We start from the raw sequence: 19737 nt of genomic DNA, 5'->3' as shown, positions 1-19737 counted from the left end.
TTTCTTATGATTTTCTACACACCTGGTCAGGTCATCTGTGAAAAAAAAAAAAAGACAGTTTTTCTTCTTCTTTTAAAATTTCTGTGTCTTTTATTGTATTACTTCACTGGCTATAACCTCCAGTGCAGTACTGAATAGAAGTGTTAAGAGAAGATATCATCGTTTTGTTCCTGATCTTAGGGGAAAGCATTCAATTTTTCAACATGAAGTATAATGTTAGCTGAAAATTTTTACAGATGCCCTTTATCACACAGAGAAGTTACCATCTATTCCCAGTTTGCTCAGTTTCTTTTTTTTCTTTTTTAACCAGGTGTTGAAATTTGTCAAGTTCTTTGTCTGCATCCATTGGAATTATTATATGATTTTTCTCTTTTTTATTCTATTAATATGAAGAACTACATTGTGTGGTTTTTTCATGTTTAATCAACTTGCATTCCTGGCATAAATCCCACGTGAGCATAATAGATTATGCTGGCGGGGGCTGCTCTGTAGTTTTCTTTCCTTGTAATACCTTAGCCTAGTTTTGGTAGTTGAGTATTCCTGGGCGGTTTTATTTTTCTCCTTCTACCCTGCAGCTGTTCTAAAATCCAATCCCACTGTGCTTCTCAGAATTTCTGCACGTGTTTCACATTACTAGACACTTGCTAGTTATTCGTGACTCTTCCTCTTTATTTTTGCCCGTATCCAACCCATCTCCAAGGGCTGATTATTCTAGCTTCAAACCATAAGTCTGTTCACTTCTGAGTCTTCTGCCATCATGGCAGTTATCTGCTTACAGCCTTTCAATGGCTTCTTTTTGCCCACACGCTATAATCCAAACTCCCCAGCATAGACCTCATGTGATCTAGACCCTCCTACCTCTCAGGACTCATGTCTTGCCATCTTCTCCCTCTCTCATTACCCTCCAGCCACATAGATTCATTCACCTGGAATCTCGAAAACTCTTTCCCATCTCACACATCCTTTCTTTCTCCAAACACTCTTTACATGGCCAAATCCTCTGTAACCTTTAGGGATCAGCTATAATCTCACTTCCTCTGAGCCTTCCCTGAGCCCCCAGTAAAACAGCCCCTCCATCCCTACTGTTCTCTTGCATTGTATTTGTCACTTTTATACACACACACAACTACACATCTCCACTCATATCCGTGTTTTCCAAACCGTACACTCAGTAACCAGCACAGCATCCGGCACTATCATTGATCTCAATAGCTATTTGTTTAAAAACTGAATGATAGAATGAATGAATACTGCCCCGAGGCAGAATGGTACAAAGTAAAGAGCATGGGCTTTGGAATCAGCCTTTGGTTCAAATCCTGACTCTTACAATTATGAAATGTGAATTCTTTGGCAATTTATTTAAAATCTGAACATGTTGGTTTTTTAAATAGGGATATAATAATGTACTTTAATGAGATGTTTCAGGCATAAGAATGCACCAAAGTATGAAAGTGCCTTGCATGTAACAGTGGCTCAATCAATAGTTATTCTCACTTTTTATGAAATCTTTTTATGAAACATGTACACTTTCATAAGGAAAGTAGAGGAGCCTCCAGGAGAATTCCCTTATATATATTAAACTCCTTAAGACTCTGCTTAAGAACAAAAACTATGTACTGTGATGTTGCATAGTTTATCTCAAAGCCTTATTGAAAATTATAAAAGAAAGTTACTGAGAAAAGTGAGGATTTTTTCTTTGTCTTGCTTTTTTTTGCAAGCTAGGTCCTGTAGACTCCTTACTGTATGCACTGACTGCTTAAAAATAAATTTTAAACTTCCAGAAACAAGTTGAACTCCTCAAGTTTAAATTTTTTCTTAGTCTAGTCATCATTACCTTCAAAGAGAATTGATAGATGGGGTTGATTTTTCTGAGGTCATTAATAACAAAATAAAGCAGAGATGCTCTTGCTGCCACTGGTCTGTAACACTGTCGGGCCTCGTTGATTTTTCTTTCATTTTCTTTAGCTTCAATCACCTACGGTGGGATCAGACAACATAAGTAACTTACTCGTCATATTGTCTATGTGATGGAAGGGACATATCTGAAATGAGAAATTAGTAGTGTTAAAATGGATAACATGTATGGCATCTCTGTGCTTGGGCTTTTCTAAAATCATAAAATTCATATTTTAAAGAAATCTTTTTATAAGCTGAGTTTTAAGTGAGAATGGACATAACTCTAGCTGTGTTAATGATTACAGAGTAAACAAACCTGATTGTTTTTGGTTCTACAGAATTTATTCTGAGTAATGTCACCTTCCCGCCTCCCCTCTCTCTTTCGGGGGTTAATAACCCAGCTATATCACCTCCCAGGGATAGCTCTGCAAAGTCTGCTGGGTCAATTCAATGCCAATAACTTTATTAGTCAACAAGGTATACAAAAGCAGCCAAGGTCAGTAAAATATCCAACAGCCGTGCTTACTAAAAAGCCTTTATAGAAAGACTCGTGACTGCCTACTTCTGACTTTGCACCAGCTCATCCATATGCTCATATAATTCCATTTAGTTTATCTTTGTATTAGCCTCTGGGTACATTCAGAGTGATAATTAAACACGCACACCATCATCAACTAACATATTCATTTTTATTCAAGACACAAATCTCTTCTGTCTAGGATTACTGCTGGTCCTACGGCTTTATAAGATACAGTATTTGTCCAACCTTTTTTTTGCGGTACATGGCCCTCTCACTGCTGTGGCCCCTCCCACCGTGGAGCACAGGCTCCGGACGCACATGCCCAGCGACCATGGCTCACGGGCCCAGCTGCTCCGCGGCATGCGGGACCCTCCCGGACCGGGGCACGAACCTGTGTCCCCTGCATCGGCAGGCGGACTCCCAACCACTGCGCCACCAGGGAAGCCCATGTCCAACCTTTTTTTTATAGGCTTGATTCATCATACTTGTATGTAAAAGAAAATAAAGAAAATGTAGAGGAGAGAGGGAAGTCCCAAAATGGCAATATATTAGGAAGATAGGAAGAGACATTTTAAGAGACGGTGAGAAGTTAACTTCAAAGCTAAGACCTAATTTACTTAATTGCTCTAATCTTTACCATTTAGCAGCCACCTGGAATTCACTTACTTAAAAGGATAGAGTAACCTGGGATTCCATTTCCTCGCTTAAACTAAGACAAATATATTGGATGTGTGGTGACACAGCCTTGGCTGGGTAATTAATAGATTACTTAGTAATGAGGATACTCCAGAAAGCAAATGAGGGTTCCTCTCATTTTGAAACATCAGCATTTTAAGGGCTAGTGGCCATTTGTGAACGTCCAAAGTGCATGCAGAAGGCACACTGGGACACATGTTGGACATTCAGCAGGAAGTTGACTAAATGAACATTTTTTTCTAGCTTTTAGGAAATGTCACTTTCCTGGGGCAATAACGCATTTGAGAGCAGCAGGAGATCACCCCTGGCTCAGTCTCCCAGCACTGAAGGCCTGTAAACAAAACTTCAACTCTAAGTATTTCTCTAAAATGTACAATAGACCAGGAAGCCTGTGGTGAGACTGTAGGATGTCGGTTTCCCAAAGGAGGCTAAGCCTTTTAAGGTTTTAGACTACATAAGCCAGCAGGGCCCAATTTTCTTCAAATTTAGTCACTCAGGAAAAAAATAACAGCCTGACAGAGTCTAATCTGAAAGATTGGATCTTTCCTGCGTTAGGAGAAGCACAAGTTCAACCACCTCTATCTCCATTCAGAATCCCACACAGTCCACTTTTTAAGGGCAGTTTATGAAAAGACCTGAATTCCACGAAGTGTCAGTACTCTTAGAGAACGGCCAAGTTGGATTACATTTTCACCCCGAGCACTTCATTCAAATAGAGCATTAAACCCCGCCAGGCAGCCTTTGCCTTTTCCTACCTTGCACTCTACCTCTGCCGCGGTGGCCTTTGCTCTCTCCAGGCTCTCCACCAGTTTGGTGTCATCTAGAAAGCTCCCCTCTGCCTCAGAGAGACGCAGAAGGAGGTCGTCCTCCAGATACTTCAGCTCTATCTTAAAGTCATTTTGGTGCTTTGTCAAAACCAACTAAGGCAAACCAAGCAAAATGTGAGAAAGGTGATTAAATTCATGTTTTTAAGCAGAGTTTCCTTAATCATCAATTTCATGGAATCATATATGATGAAACACACGTAGCATTAAAATTGTACTAATCAAAACTTTTTTTAATTCTTTAAAAAAACATTCAGAAGGCATGGTAAGAGCTGGTTGCATTCCAGGGTCCAGAGCATGACCATATATCATTCATTTAACCTACAGGAAGAAAATTCTGGTTTCTGCTTCAAATTGAAAGACAGAAAAGTCATTATTTCCATCGTTACACAGGAAAAAAGCTAAACATAACAGCCCTTACTTACCCATCAGAGAACTGAGGTCACGGGGCAACTGCCACCCTGAAAACTACAGAGATGGGAAGATCCAGACAATCGCGGGTTCTCCGGAACATTTAAGTAGTAATCAGCTAATTCCTGGAGGCAGAGCTTGAGAGTTCAAAACTCCCAGGGGCCCAGGCAATCACCTGGGGAGAGGAAGCCTGGGGAACATTCCTCTATAACCTGGGCAGAGAGAAAGAGAGCCCTCTCTACCCTGATCCGAGGAAGAGATAGCTCTCTACCCTGGGCAGAGGGAAGGAAATCCCTCTCTTCCTTCTAACCTTCCAGGGCACGTACTTGCTTCTCTAGCCCTGCCTTCCATGACTAGTATGCGTCTTTGCCTGCCCTAGTCCCCTGCATCAAACAAGACCTACAACTAGCCCACCTCCTGTGGCACAATCCTAACTACTTATCAGAAGTACCCTTGAGCTGCTACTTGACTGTTCAGATACACCCTCAGTTTTCTCAATTAGACTGAAAGATCCTGGAGGGCAGGCATCCCATCTTACACTCCTGTGTCTGGCACTATAATCTGTGCACTGAATAAGTGTTGGGGGAATGATTTCACAATTTTTACCTTAAGTTTCTCCAACTCTGGCCTTTCAATACTGACAACCTCTGCCAGCAGCTGGGCTTCCAGACCATCTTCTGTGACCGTGAAATTGAGGAGGGTTGTCTGAGCTTGCAATTCTGGCTTATAGTGAGGATTTGCCAGTTTCGTGTGAAGGATAAGACGAAAGCTGTGGTTAAATTCACACTCTTTATCCCCAATCTTGATGTACCTAAAGGGGGCATAACAAAGACAGTCAGGAGACTCTCAGGCACCATAACTGATATGAAGGTGTCACTCCATTCCTGTATTCTAGTAATGTATACAGGCCATAAAACCAGGTGATTTATGATTCTTCATCTACTCTCTGTTTCCCTAAAGTGTAAGAGGAGGAATAGAAATGATCCACGAAACTCTATATGATTAAGTTTCCTTACGTGGAAAACAGTGATAATAGTAGTACTCACCTCATAGTGTCACTGTAACAGTTAAACACAATAAATCATATAAAGAATCTATAACAACAAATACTAGCTTTATTTACTATATTATGCTTTCTGTGATTAATCTTATATTAAACATTGTTATTCTTTAAGGATAAACTAAAATGAGTATGTATGCATTTATGTGTGTCTATACATATATATGTGTGTATATATACATACACACGTAAAATTTATGTATATGAAAAATACACATAGACTTGTCCTTAAATATGCTTAATTTAAGCCACTTAAAATTAGGCAGAAGTGATTCTTTTTTCTAAGCCCCCGTCATGTGACTATGAGTAATGGTAACAAAAAAAAATTTGCAATAAAAATAAAAAACATACAAATTCCTTGGGCACTTTACCCAGTTTTAATACTTTTGGCACTGGCTCAGAAGCAAAGTTTAGGAAGCCTGTTGTGTGGGATGCATGGACAGCATCCTTGCAAGCTCTGTCTCACACAGGGGTGGGCTCTCAGCGACCATGCTTCTTTTTGTGTCCCTGTTGCTCTGGCCACGGGGACCCAGGAGCAGGTACTTCATCTGAGCTGTTCCAACAGGAGTAACCTTTCCTGGAATTTAGTATTGGGACAGAGAGAAGGGAGAGTTGGAACTGGAATCTCTAAGCTCGTGTTGAAGTCACTCTGTCTTGCTGGTGAACCAAGCAGCAGAGAAAGACCGTCCTGGTTGCCCAGAAAAGAAGAAGCAAACCAGTATTCAGATGAAAGAGTAACACAAAGGAAGCATGTTCTGGGCTTCCAGGTCCCCTCTTCCTTGAAGCCTGGCTGCATCTTCCCCTCAGTTGCCATGGCACCCTGCAGCCTTCTAATAGTCTCTGTTTTCCTTCACCTAGATAGATGTGGTTCCTGTAATTGCAAGCAAAGCTATGAATGAATGCGGTCTCCCCCGCCAAGGGGAGGGCCTGATTTTTCTCTACCTCAGATGCTGGTAGCTAATCCCTAAAGATGTTATCACCTGGGCTCCCTTGCCCTCCGGGTTTTGGATGGGCTTGGCCAATGGAAGAACTGGTGGGAGACAGCAGTACAGCAGGAGAGAGAGGTCCAGAGGATCTTGCCAGCTTCAGGGCCGTGGTCTGGTGAAGGCTATGTCCTGCTATGACCCGTTCCATAGCTCTGCTTAGAGGACCTGGTAATACCTTCAGGCCTACAGTCAGTAAGGGCTTCCCGCTGCTGCAAATCCTATGTAGCCTTAACACCTCTACTGGGGTCCCTTTACCCTGCAAATTCTTTTTGTAAATAGTCACTATGTTAACTCTATCAAACAATTCCAGCCTACTTTGTGGTCTTTTTCCTGCCAGGAACCTGCTATGAGGCTCTAGCCAAGGGGAAGTTATTTTTACACTCAGGCATCAGACAGACAGAACCCATGAACTCTGGAACTTCTCAAATTCTTCCATCAAAGTGGCCTGAACTGTGTTGGAGTGAAAATTCATCTAAGGACCCTGGGAGCATGGCTGAAGCAAGGAGTATCTTCTCAGTCTCCTATTTTACCTTAAATACTTACTAAAATTCTGAATGCTTCCCTATTTAGTGTATATTTTCATTATAGAGGTATCATCATGACAATGATAAGAATGTTACCCAAAGCCCATATTGTTTTTAATTTAAATATAGTGTTTTAAATAATCATGAGGGAAAAAAGTGACTGCTTATCTCACTGACTTACGGGAGAGAGGTTACCTTCCTAAATTTATCAACTTTGGTAAATTGGATCAATTCAAAAGAAAGACACTGTATAGTAAGTTCAGCATTCAGGCAACGCTGAATCCTCTTTACTAAAATGTCACAATATTTGCAATAACTCTTTTTAAACTTGAGGAGAGATACTCAGAATGCCCTAATGTGATAATATCTTAGGCTGCTGTTGGTGGATGTTTCATAACTGTGTCTTGCTCTGAGATGAAGTCTCTTGCATCAAATAGTGAGGAAAGGGTACCTGATACACTGGCCACTCTATTTGACTAGGGAGATTTTTATAAAACAATTTTAGTGTGTAAAGATTATTTAAAAATCAGAGTTTTTTTAAATCGCTGAAGCTTTCATCACTAAATCACTGAGTCACTGAAGCTTTCATCGTCACAGCTAAGAATCTCAAAAGATTGATCAGATTCATGACCTAGTGTCTACATCCATTTCTCAACTTTTGTTTCCATTGTAGTGATCCTATATTTCAACAAAAACTTTCACAGTTCTCCACAAACCTATGGACAATTAATCTTCGACAAAGGAGGCAAGAATATACAATGTGGAAAAGACAGGCTCTTCGGCAAGTGGTGTTGGGAAAGCTGGACAGCTGCGTGTAAATCAATGAAGTTAGAACACACCCTCACACAATACACAAAAATAAACTCCAAATGGCTTCAAGACTTAAATATAAAACAAGACACCACAAAATTCCTAGAAGAGAACATAGGCAAAACATTCTCTGACATAAATCATACCAAAGTTTTCTTAGGTCAGTCAGCCAAGACAACAGAAATAAAAACAAAAATAAACCACTAGGACCTAATCAAACTTACAACTGTTGCACAACAAAGAAAACCATTAAAAACAATGAAAGAAAAAAAAAACCTATAGAATGGGAGAAACTATTTGCAAACGATGCAACAGACAAGGGCTTAATCTCCAAAATATACAAACAGCTCATACAACTCAGCAACAACAACAAAAAACCAAACAACCCAATCGAAAAATGGGCAGAAGACCTTAATAGACATTTCTTCAAAGAAGACATACAGATGGCCAGTAGGCACATGAAAAGATGTTCAGCATCACTAATTATTAGAGATATGCACATCAAAACTACAATGAGGTACCACCTCTCATCGTCAGAATGGCCATCATTAAAAAGTCTACAAATAACAAGTGCTGGAGAGGATGTGGAGAAAAGGGAAACCTCCAGCACTGTTGGTGGGAATGTAAGTTGGTGCAGCTACTATGCAAAACAGTATGGAGGTTCCTCAGAAAACTAAAAATAGAACTACCGTATGATCCAGCAATCCCACTTCTGGGCATATACCTGAATGAAACTATAATTCAAAAAGATACATGCAACCCTATGTTCATAGCAGCACTATTCACAACAGCCAAGGCATGGAAACAACTTAAGTGTTCATCGACAGATGAATGGATAAAGAAGAGGTGGTACATACATACAGTGGAAAACTACTCAGCCATAAAAAAGAACAAAATAATGCCATTTGCGGTAAAATGGATGCAACTAGAGATGATCATACTAAGTGAAGTAAGTCAAAAAGAGAAAGACAAATACCACATGATATCATTTATATGTGGAATCTAAAATATGGCACAAATGAACCTATCTACAAAACAGAAACAGACTCACAGACATAGAGAACAGACTTGTGGTTGTCAAGGGGATGGTGGGGAGGGAGAGGGATGGACTGGGAGTTTGGGGTTAGTAGATGCAAACTATTACATTTAAAACGGATAAACAGCAAGGTCCTACTGCATAGCACAGGAAACTATATTCAATATCCTCTGATAAACCATAATGGAAAAGAATATGAAAAAGAATATATATGTATAACTCAATCACTCTGCTCTACAGCAGAAATTAACACAACATTGTAAATCAACTATACTTCAATAAAATTAAAAAAAAATCTTTCACAGTTTTTGGTTAAGTGTCCAAGCTTGAAAAAATCTTCCCAACAAGCTACTTTGGAAGCCTTTTTTTTATTAAGTTGAATGGTGAAGTCTTCAAGTTTTGGTTTGTTTTCACTTAGGACTTCCTAGTGTTTAATTTTGTTCCAGAAGGAAAAAAGCTTAATTCAGGTGTCAACCCTCTTCTAAGCCAGTATATCTGTATAATACATACTTCCCTTTAAAAAAAAAAAACGATCAAAAAAAGGGTATTCACATCACCGTTAAAGTGAAACACTGAGAACAGCAAGAGATAAATGAACTACAGGCCAATTGTTAAAAGTGAACCAAGGAGTGGCTGCTACTTAACACTTTTGCACATATCTTCCAGTTGATATGCTCATTAAGATAATCATTACCTTATAATTTCTTCAGTTATTTCTTTTTATCATGAAACATATTGCAACCAAATATTCACTCACTCAGCAAGCAGTTACTGAACACCTACACAGTGCCAGCCTGTCAGAGAGTCTTCTAGACACTAGGGCTTATAAGCGTTACCAAAACAAGCATGGTCTTTCCTCTAACATTATTACTTACTCTCTCATAATAGGTATATGACTACAATATTTTACATACCGATTCATTTATTCTTTTACTTATCCAGTTCAATAAATAAATATGGGGCTTCCCTGGTGGCGCAGTGGTTGAGAGTACGCCTGCCGATGCAGGGGACACGGGTTCGTGCCCCGGTCTGGGAGGATCCCACGTGCAGCGGAGCGGCTGGGCCCGTGAGCCATGGCTGCTGGGCCTGCGCGTCCGGAGCCTGTGCTTCGCAACGGGAGAGGCCGCAACAGTGAGAGGCCCGCATACCGCAAAAAAAAAAAAAAAAAATATGTATTAAGTGCCTACAATGTCCGGTCATATAAAGATCAAAGATCTGCCCAATTAAAAGAAAGGCAAAGGATCTGAATAGATACTTCTCCAAAGAAGATCTACAAATGTCCAATAAGCACCTGAAAAGATGGTCAGCATCATTAGTCATCAGGGAAATGCGAATCAAAGCCACAGTAAGGTGCCAGTTCACACCCACTAGATGGTTATAAAAAAAAAAAACACTGACCAAGTATTGGTGAGGATATAGAAAAATTAGAACCCTCATACATTTCTGATGGAAATGTAAAATGGTGCAACCAATTTGAAAACCAGTTTTCAGTTTCTCACCATCTTAAACATAGAGTTACCATGTAACCCAGTGATTCTACTCCTAGGTACCTGCTCAAAAGAATGGGAAGCATATGTCCCTACATAATTTGTACACAAATGTTCACAGCTGCATTATTCACAATTACCAAAAGGTGGAAACAACCCACTGTCTGTAAACTCATGAATGGATAAACAAATTGTGTTATATCCAAACAAAGGAATATTACTCAGCCATAAAAAGGAAAGAAGTACTGACACGTGCTACAACACAGATGAACCTTGAAAACAAGTGAAAGAAGTCAATCACATCTAAGTCCACATATTGTATGATTCTATTTATTTGAAATGTCCAGAAGGGGTAGATCAATAGAGATGGAAATCAGATTAGTGGTTGCCTAGGGATTTCAATTCTAAAATTGATTGTGGTAATGACTGCTCAGTGCTGTGAATACACTAAAATCCACTGAATTGCCCACTTTAAATGATTAAGTTGTATGGTATGTGAATTACACCTCCATAATGGGGTTACCAAAAGTGAACAAAAATGAACAACAATCTAACAAAAGGTCAGTCACTTACATTTGAGCTTTTATCAATCTGTAAGGTAAGTAACCATGCTAATTATAGTTTCTCAGAGGTTCAGTCTTCACTTTTGAGCCTAGTGAGGTGTGTTACAGGATGGTCTTAATCGATAAGGACACCTTTCTTAGTCAATCTGCTTCTTTTTGACTGAAGACATATTCAACCATATCTACGTTGACAGCACCATCAAAATTTCTCCCATTAATGGAGCTTCCCTGTCCAAGGGTTTCCAAAATTGATCTTGCAAATAGCTTTGAGAAAATCTTTCTTTGCTAGTGTCATTCACTATATTACTATTGGCCTAGATTTCAAGACTTTCATGATTGGCTCTTAATGGAAATTTCAGGAGTGATGGTTTCATGTAATTACTGCCTGGGGTTCTCACACATAAGCCATTCCAAAGTTTATACTCATTTACATCTCCACAATAACAAAACTCATACTTTAAAATAAACCTCTGTGTACGTCGTCTTGTGATTTTCTGACTACTGCTCCATCTTGGTTTGAATTCATTCCTCCCTCGTGTAGTGACTCTGAGAAATGCCAGGTCTATCACGACCTTCTGTGATTTCACACTGAATTTGCTTATGAATTTTCACTGGGTTTTGATTCACATCTCCTAAACTTCATTTTTTAACCACTAACCTCTATCCCCAGATGAAAAAGGAATTTAAACATTTTTTCACTTGAAAAATGTACATTTAAATGAACACTGAATGAATCAAGTCCAGTATTTTCATTACTGTTGTCTAATGGGACAGCTCACTGTGGCAGGGTTAGGAACTGCGGTACGCAATTCAGATTTGAGGTGTGTGCAGTGGGTGGGGATGGAGAGGGTACTTGTGAACCAAAACAAGCCCCTAGCAAGAAGGCTAACATATTCTACTGTACAGCACAGGGAACTCTGCTCAATACTCCGTAAGAACCTAACTGGGAAAAGAATCTGAAAAAGCATAGATACATGTATCTGTATAACTGAATCACTTTGCTGTACACCTGAAACTAACACAACATTGTAAATCAACTGTACTCCAATGTAAAACAAAAAGTTAAAAAAAAAAAAAACCCAGATGACTAACACATTTGAAAGTCAGAGGTGTTGAGGCCTCATGGAGAAATCCCTGTAGAGGAGTTGGAGAATTCTTTCTGTAAATGGCCGGAGAGTAAGTATTTCAAGCTTTGTCAGCCACATACGTCTCTGCCATATATGTTTCTTTGTTGACAGATCTTTAAAACCATCCTCAGCTCCTGGGCCACATCAAGACAGGCTGCTTGCCCATCGCCACGCTAGAGGGTCCACCAGTTAGTGGTATCAGCATCCTCTCCTCTCAGTGCAACAGCAGCTAATGCCACTGGACTACCCAGTAACAGCAAGTTACAATTTTTCCAGTTAGCCACTACACCTAAGCGTGCTTCCCTCTCTAGGTTTCCGAGAAAAAAAAGTGAGGGACTGGCCAATACGGAGCATGAGATTCTGACAATTTTGCTTGTGGGTGCAGGTGACACTAGCTTTTAACTCATCAAATATGTATTAAACCAAACATCTCAGTTAGAGCCACACTCCATAAGGTGACTGACAGATGGTTCTATGGTTCTAAACCTCCCTTGCATACCTACATATGCCCTGAGGCATTCACATACCCCAGTTTGAGAACCAGAAATCCATCTGCTAGAGGGACAGAGCTGACTTTCTCTGTGAAGAGTCAGTTAATCGGGGAACTTGCCGTGCTGATGGCAAAGAGAAGGATATCTGCCTATAAAACTGGTTTTCTATTTTGCTCTGAAACATTACTTTATAGGTTTACATTTCCCAGGGATAGTAAATTATCCTCAATTGGGGTGTTTATGATCTATGAAAGGCAAAACCTACATAATGACTCAGTGGGTTTTGTCATTGCTGCTAGGTTAATTTTTGGTTAATCTCTGATCTGGGAAAAATAAACTGACGGCTAGCGCTCTCTCTTGACTTGAAGGATCCAAAAAACAATGGAGTTAACCAGAGGGGTGGGAAAAGCAAACAATCACTGTGTTGTTTCTGTGAAAGACAGGAGTCCAGAGTTTGTAACTTCTAGAAAACACAGCAGGCAGCTCCGAGCGCTTGAAATTCAAAGCCAAGGAGAAGCAACAGCAGGTGGGAAGGGCAACCTGAAACTTGGACCTCTACTCTCTTCCAGCTATTCTGTAAAAACTGTAGTTCTTAACCCACCCTCCAGCCCCATGCCCCCCAGGAACAGGACTCGGGCCCTTGACACTGCATCGCAGTGAGAAGCAAGCAGGGCAGGGGTCTCTGAATGTGGGCTGGAATTGCTCCCAGAGGGTTTTTACTCATCCCTCCAAGGGACTGGGTTCCTCCTGCCCCCTTTTCTCTCTGGCTGAGAAGTGCTGGTTTGGACATGACAGACTGATTATATGAACTCGCAACTGAAATAAAATGGGTTTTCCCAGTGAAAACACCATATTTTAATTGGATAGGACAGAGAGTGAGCTGTCCACATTCTGTCTCACCTAGCAGAGTTGTAATTTTAGAGCCAGAAGGGCCCCTAGAGATCATTCAATGGATTCTTTTTTATGGACCTTAAGGGTTTATGACTTGTGCAAGGTCATATAGCTCAGTGGCAGAGATGGGACCGGAACCTGGGTCTCTAGACTCCTAGTATAAGGTTCACTGCATCCCACTGCAGGGTAATTTGCTCTGTTTGATGACGACAGCTTGTAACCCTGGCCTCTGTGGACCTGTCTGACCACTGATCACAGGAGAGTACTGAGAGAATATGACTGACTCAGTAACAATCAATGACCACCAGAGGAAAAAAAATAAGGACACAGCTCAGAGGACATGCCCAGCTGATCTTTGGTTAGACATGCTGTCCTTGTTTATAAAAGAGACTAGCACTGATTATCGAGGTGCCCAGCCTGAACCCAAGGGCTATAATTTCTGATGGATATTTTCATAAAATGAATTACTTAATTTATAAAATTTTAAAAGTAAAAAACTTTACTTACAGAAGTTTTCTAACTTCTGGCTTTCAGGAAAAGAAAACATAATACTGAAGTATGCCAAAATGCTCAGTGAATTATTGTAATGTTGAATGAGTTATTGTATAACAAAGACAATCATCTATAAATTGACTATAAATTTAGTTTTCCATGTGTCAGGTTGGCATAAAAATCAGGTACTTGGGAATTTCAAAATTCTTTCAAAGGTTATTCACAATCCAGCCAAAAGTTATCATGGGGATGAAAAGATCTGTAATTTCTTCAAGTCATGGGAGGTCATTACTATTTTGGAGGATGGATATGCAATTACATTTAAAATACTTGAAAATAATTTCTTGGCTAATGTTCACAGCATTTCTGTGATAGACTTGGGGGAACATCTCTCCCAATTCTCAGATTTACCTGAAAACCAGAATCTCTGTGAGTTGACAGATGCAGCATCATCTCAAAATAACCAAGATGAGAGTCTGAAGTCTGAGATTACAATCTGCATTTCTTATTTCTGAGAAATATGTCTAGAAACTAAGGAAATGTCTTTCACTTCTACTGGCACTGTTCTCAAGGTTTAGTGTAGCTACTGTTGAAAACGCCCTCAGTCTTGGATCATAAAAACCTACATGAATTTCTCTAGTGATCAGATATTCTTACTACGTGAACAAAACTGCCATTATTTTTTATTGCCATGTAAAACCAGACATGGAAAAGCAGCAATATTCAATGTAGAATAAGGACTTGCTTCTGGGGCAGATCCAAGTCTGTACTAGGAATGGCTGCAGTAAAATGCTATTTTTAAAAAACATTTGCAAAACCTTTCTTACAACACAGTTTGGCGAGAAACTTTTGAAAATATTGTATTATTATACTGAAGGTTGTCCCTCTAGGATGGATGATTCAGAGAGCTAACACATTCTCTGAATAGGAGGAAGTCCATTCTCCAGGCCTCACTGGAGCTGCTTGGTCAAGGTGAAGAGATAGCAGGTGGGTTTTGAGATAAGTAAATAAAATAGTTCCAGGAGTTGCGGAAAAAAAACACACTCAGGAGAAGCAAAGAACCTTCTCAATAGACATCTAAAAACCTTACTGCATGTCCCGCTGTTTCAAATGAAAAGCTTCTAGATTAGACTTGTGAGCTGCAATAGCCCTGGCTGGGCCCAGAGCTGAAGGGTCAGGTGCCGTGCAGGCAGCCGGGAGGGGTTACTTAACAACCTCGGCAGGAAGGCCGGAGCGAGGTGGTCAAACCCGGCTCGGGAAGAAAGGATTCGGCTCAAAGCTGCACAGCTGGCCAGATGTTCAAGGAAAGGAAGGAAAGAAAGTCCTGAATTGAAATGAGTTGGCTCACTGCTTCATGCAGTTAATATAACCAATATGTCCTTCTTAAGATAAAAGCAAACTTCGATTAGAATTTTTTAAAAAAAGATTAAAGTCACAAGAGTCCAGATACCACTGAACAGGGAAAAAAAAAAGCGAATAAAATCATAGCTTATTTCCCCTTTGATATACATATATAGCCTATATGTATAAAACATACATGTTATATATATTTATAAATGTACTTCAATATATCCTTATTTAAACATTATAATGTAGCATGACAAATGAAATTCTGGTTCCATTTGTATTGTTCTTTTTTTAGAAAATTGCTTTTTTAAAGAAAAGAATCTAAAGGTTATGAATCTGTGGCCCTGTTTGATATTTTCTTTCAGATAAAGTCAAACAATGTTAGCAAGATGAATGAGAAGATGCACTACCTGTAGACCCTGAATATTACACCTAAAATTTTTTAGATTGAATTTAGGGACAGCAAGGTTGCTGGAGGTTTTTTCTGCAATTAAACTTTGTTTTTTCAACTTGAGAAATTGGGAGAGACTAGAATGCCGAATTCTACCAGATGCGGGCTTGAACTGACTTGAAAATAAAAATATACTTACCCCTAGGGACATAATGAGAGAACTACATCACTCCAGAGTTTATTGAAAAACCATAAGCTTCCAGCTCAAGAGAGCGTGTTCTATTCAGTGTGGGGTTTAATTTAACGTGGTTCTATCTTAAATTTCACCCAGGAACTCATTCAAAGAGATCCATAATCAACTACAGAACAAACGCATGGCAGCAACTCCAAGAGCAGCGACATAATCATAGTGAAACTGGAAACTTGCTAACTAAAACAATTCTTATTAATTTTAGCACAACCTTCAGGAAACTTAGTCATTATAAAATAAATACTATCTGTAAAATGCTGTCTCTCATTTGATTATTTCTATAAAAATGAAATTTCTATCATATAGCTAATATTTCTATTAGTTTTAAGTTTCTTTCTAGGAAATGCTACTTAAAAGACTATTACTAAAAGAATAACCATATGAAGTTAAATATAGAATGAAGTATAAATTGTCTTTAAGAAACATTTATATGCTCAGGAACAAGCTGAAATACATCTTGCAGTAAGGTTACTCCAGCCAAAATTAAAGTTCAAAAAGTACTTCAGTAATATTTGGGGAGATTCGAAAGATTAAAGAGAGAGAATTTTATGAAGATGCTTTACAGATCAGCAGCTTCTCTAATATGTAAGCAAGTAAATTTGCTTTGGAAAAAATACGTGTTGATAAAACTTCCCAGATAGGTTTTCTGTCGATTGATACCATATGATATATTTTAGTTAAGATTAGGATTATCTGGAGTTTGGTGGATTTAATTATTTGTAATTACCCAGCTGTTGTCAGCCTGTGGTCATTTTATGACTGGGTATCTACTGTGTGGGTCAGGTTCAACTGTATATCTTCTCAAACACAGATTTAATGTGCTATTGATGAAACCATTACTACAGCCAAATTAAAGTCTGGGCTGATGTATTGGTCCACAGGGAGCTGTCAGACATGAAAGGAGTAATTAGTATTCATTACTTCATACTCCACAACATTCCAATTATTAATGAACTTCAACTTTTGGACTATGCTGTATATATCACAAGCATCTTCTCAGACATTCATTATTAGGAAGAATAGACTAATACTGTTTTTTTTTTTTTTTAAAGGCCCCCAGAGCAAAGAGAACTAAAATAAACAAAAACACTATAAATAGCCAAAAACCTTCTGAGGGATGTGGCTTTCTCTCAGGGGTATGAAAGTGTTATTCCACATGCCCTTGGAGAAGATAATACAGTACAGACATTCTAGGTAAATGCACCAGTTTTGCAATCCCTGCGGGTTGTTTCCTCTTTCTTTTGCTTGTTTTCAATGCTATTTTATCTTTACAATACAAAGGGTAACATATTTGTAACTCCACAGGAGATCTCCAAGAGTAACATAGAAATGTAAAGATAGAAGGGGATGGAAACAAAACCAAGTAAAATGTTCATTGTTCGAGATCAGAACAGAAAAGACCTATTAGAAAGCTGACAAACATGCAGATTAGTTTGGGATGGGATCAAGATAAAGTCAATAGTTTTCTGTTCCTGTTTACCGATGGGCATCTCTATTATTAAACAAAACCATATCAACATGTTTCTATTAATTTTGTTTTCCATTGTTTTCTCCCAGTTTTTATTTACTGTATTAAAAGAAAGGTAATTCCTATTTCTACCAATCTTTTTTTTCTATATCCCCTTATAGGTTCCAAATGTATACATATTTTTAAAAAGTTCCTCTCTCGCTTTTAAAACTTACATGAAGGAACAAAAAAGCATTTGCTTTGCTTAAACATACTTCTTGTGAGGTAAAAACAATACAGTCATTAAAATACCAAATTTTATTCCAAAGTACTTTCAAAACTTTTATGAATAAAACTATTCTTAAAATTTGGAGTGTCCTCATTTTCTTCCACTCAAAAAAAGGGGTGGGGAAAAAACCCCAGGTGGTAGGAATAGTTCCTCATAGGAAGAGGTAGCTAATAGTATTAAATATACAAATCTTTCGTGTTATTGAAAAAAACAGCAGAAGAATGAAAGTTCCTAACAGTTCTCTGGAAGACTCCACAACCCTTAACTACTATGGTGAGCATGTAAATGTGTACAGCTTTGGAAAGCAATTTGGCATTTTCTTTTAAAGCTTACTGTGCGCACTCTCTAGAACCCAACTATTCTACTCCAGAATATAAACTCTGAAGAACCCCTTGCTGTGTGCACCCTTAGATACGTATATGAGTATTCAGTATGCTAATATTCATAGCAGCGTGTCTTGAAATAGCAAAAAATCGGAAAATCACCTAAATGTCCTTCAATAAAAATATTCAATAAAGTGAGAAAGAGCCACACCACTGAATATAACAGTGAAAAAAATGAGATTAGAGTTAAATGAAAAGAATTAGAGCTAAAAGTAAGAATATAGCTAAGTCTTAGAAGCATAATATTGAGTAAAAAAATTCAAGTCCCTTTTAACTATATAAGCTACGATGGATTTTTATAAAGTCCCAAATCATACAAAAATAAACAGTATATTGTTTTGGAAAATGCATATATATGATAAAACTATTTTAAATAAAGTAATGAAGTGATGATGAAATTTAAAATACTGACTATCTTTGGAGATGAGGCAGAATTAGAAACGAGAGGAGCACAAAGGTGGATTAAAGAATACTGGTCATCTTTCAGTTCATAATTTGAATGGCAGATACCTGTCTAAATTATTATTATGATTTATAACTTCTATATATTATATATGTATCAGTATTAAATAATAAAATTTAAATAACCAAAACCCTCTACTGCTTTTAGGTGGCAACTTAAAACATCAAAAGATATGACAGATTCCTCCCCTCCCCACCCCTCCTTTTTGCTGATACGCTTTGTGACTCAACTCATGGTTCATCCACACTTCCCATGTCTGAAGACAAGGTCTTACTTCACTAGGTCTGTTTGAACATCTGGTCCATGCTCCCAATCACCCACACACTATACCCATCACTCGTTAAAGATTCAAGGGAAATAATACATATTGAATATCTGTATGTGCCATGCTTTTCGCATTTTTTTCTCACTAGATGACAAAACATAAACAGAAAAACAGGTTAACCAAACTTACCCCCAATCACCAAACCAGAGTGCAACAGACTAAGATTTGACCCAAGTTCCATCTTACTACTTGAACCCCAATGCTAGTTTCTAACAACACCACACAGTGCATAAACCCCACCTCATAGTCCTAAAAGTCTCTCTTGAAAATGCACATGTAGCAACCAAGACAATGGGTTGAGCACTGTATTTACTTTCATGCCCTTTCCTTCCCTTCCCATTGTATTTACTTTTCTTCCCTATGGAAGTGATGGAGAGACGCATGCTTAAAGAAACAATGTTTCTTTAAGGGTGGAAGGGATAGATTAGGAGGTTGGGATTAACATATATACACTACTGTATATAAAATAGATAAATAATAAGGTCCTACTGTATAGCACAGGGAACCCTACTCAGTACTCTGTAACAGCCTATATAGGAAGAGAATCTGAAAAAGAATATATATATATATATAAAACTGATTCACTTTGCTGTATACCTGAAGCTAACACAATGTTGTAAATCAACTATACTCCAATATAAAATAAAAATTAAATAAAAAAAGAAAATGAATTAAAATTCATGTTAAAAGATAAGAAAGAGTACAATGAGTGGAAATTTAAAAATTGAGGCATTAAAGAAAGTGATGAGAAACTTAATGGAAAATATTAGCAAAAGTTAACAACAGGCATTCACAGAAGGCTAATTAACATATCCTTATTAACAATAAAATATAAAACAAAGCAGCAATGAAATAAGGATTCTATTATTTGATGTTTCTATTGGCTCTTGCTCATGGTGCCTTATTTCCTCGTGTGTTCTGTGATTTTTGCCTGTGGACCCATGTACCGTTGAATTAGATCTTTCACAATCCTCTAAAGTCTAGATTGACAGACATTATACCAAAGAGGGTCTTTGCTGGCTTCTGCC

General features: G+C 38.5%; 1 protein-coding gene across 1 annotated transcript in view; it reads right to left on the bottom strand.

The window, feature by feature from the left end:
• DNAH11 (dynein axonemal heavy chain 11) overlaps positions 1 to 19737 on the bottom strand; it is a gene marked incomplete at both ends in the record, with an annotated part of 314762 nt that overhangs the window by 41499 nt on the left and 253526 nt on the right. The window contains 3 exons of the mRNA XM_082661925.1: positions 1835 to 1975; positions 3868 to 4032; positions 4954 to 5158. Coding sequence (XP_082518051.1) covers positions 1835 to 1975; positions 3868 to 4032; positions 4954 to 5158 — 511 coding nt within the window. The remainder of the gene's footprint in view (positions 1 to 1834; positions 1976 to 3867; positions 4033 to 4953; positions 5159 to 19737) is intronic.

This window comes from Grampus griseus, assembly GCF_964374135.1.
Source record: "Grampus griseus genome assembly, chromosome: 9".
NCBI classification, from domain to species: domain Eukaryota; kingdom Metazoa; phylum Chordata; class Mammalia; order Artiodactyla; family Delphinidae; genus Grampus; species Grampus griseus.
This window is presented reverse-complemented; position numbering and strand designations above follow the sequence as displayed.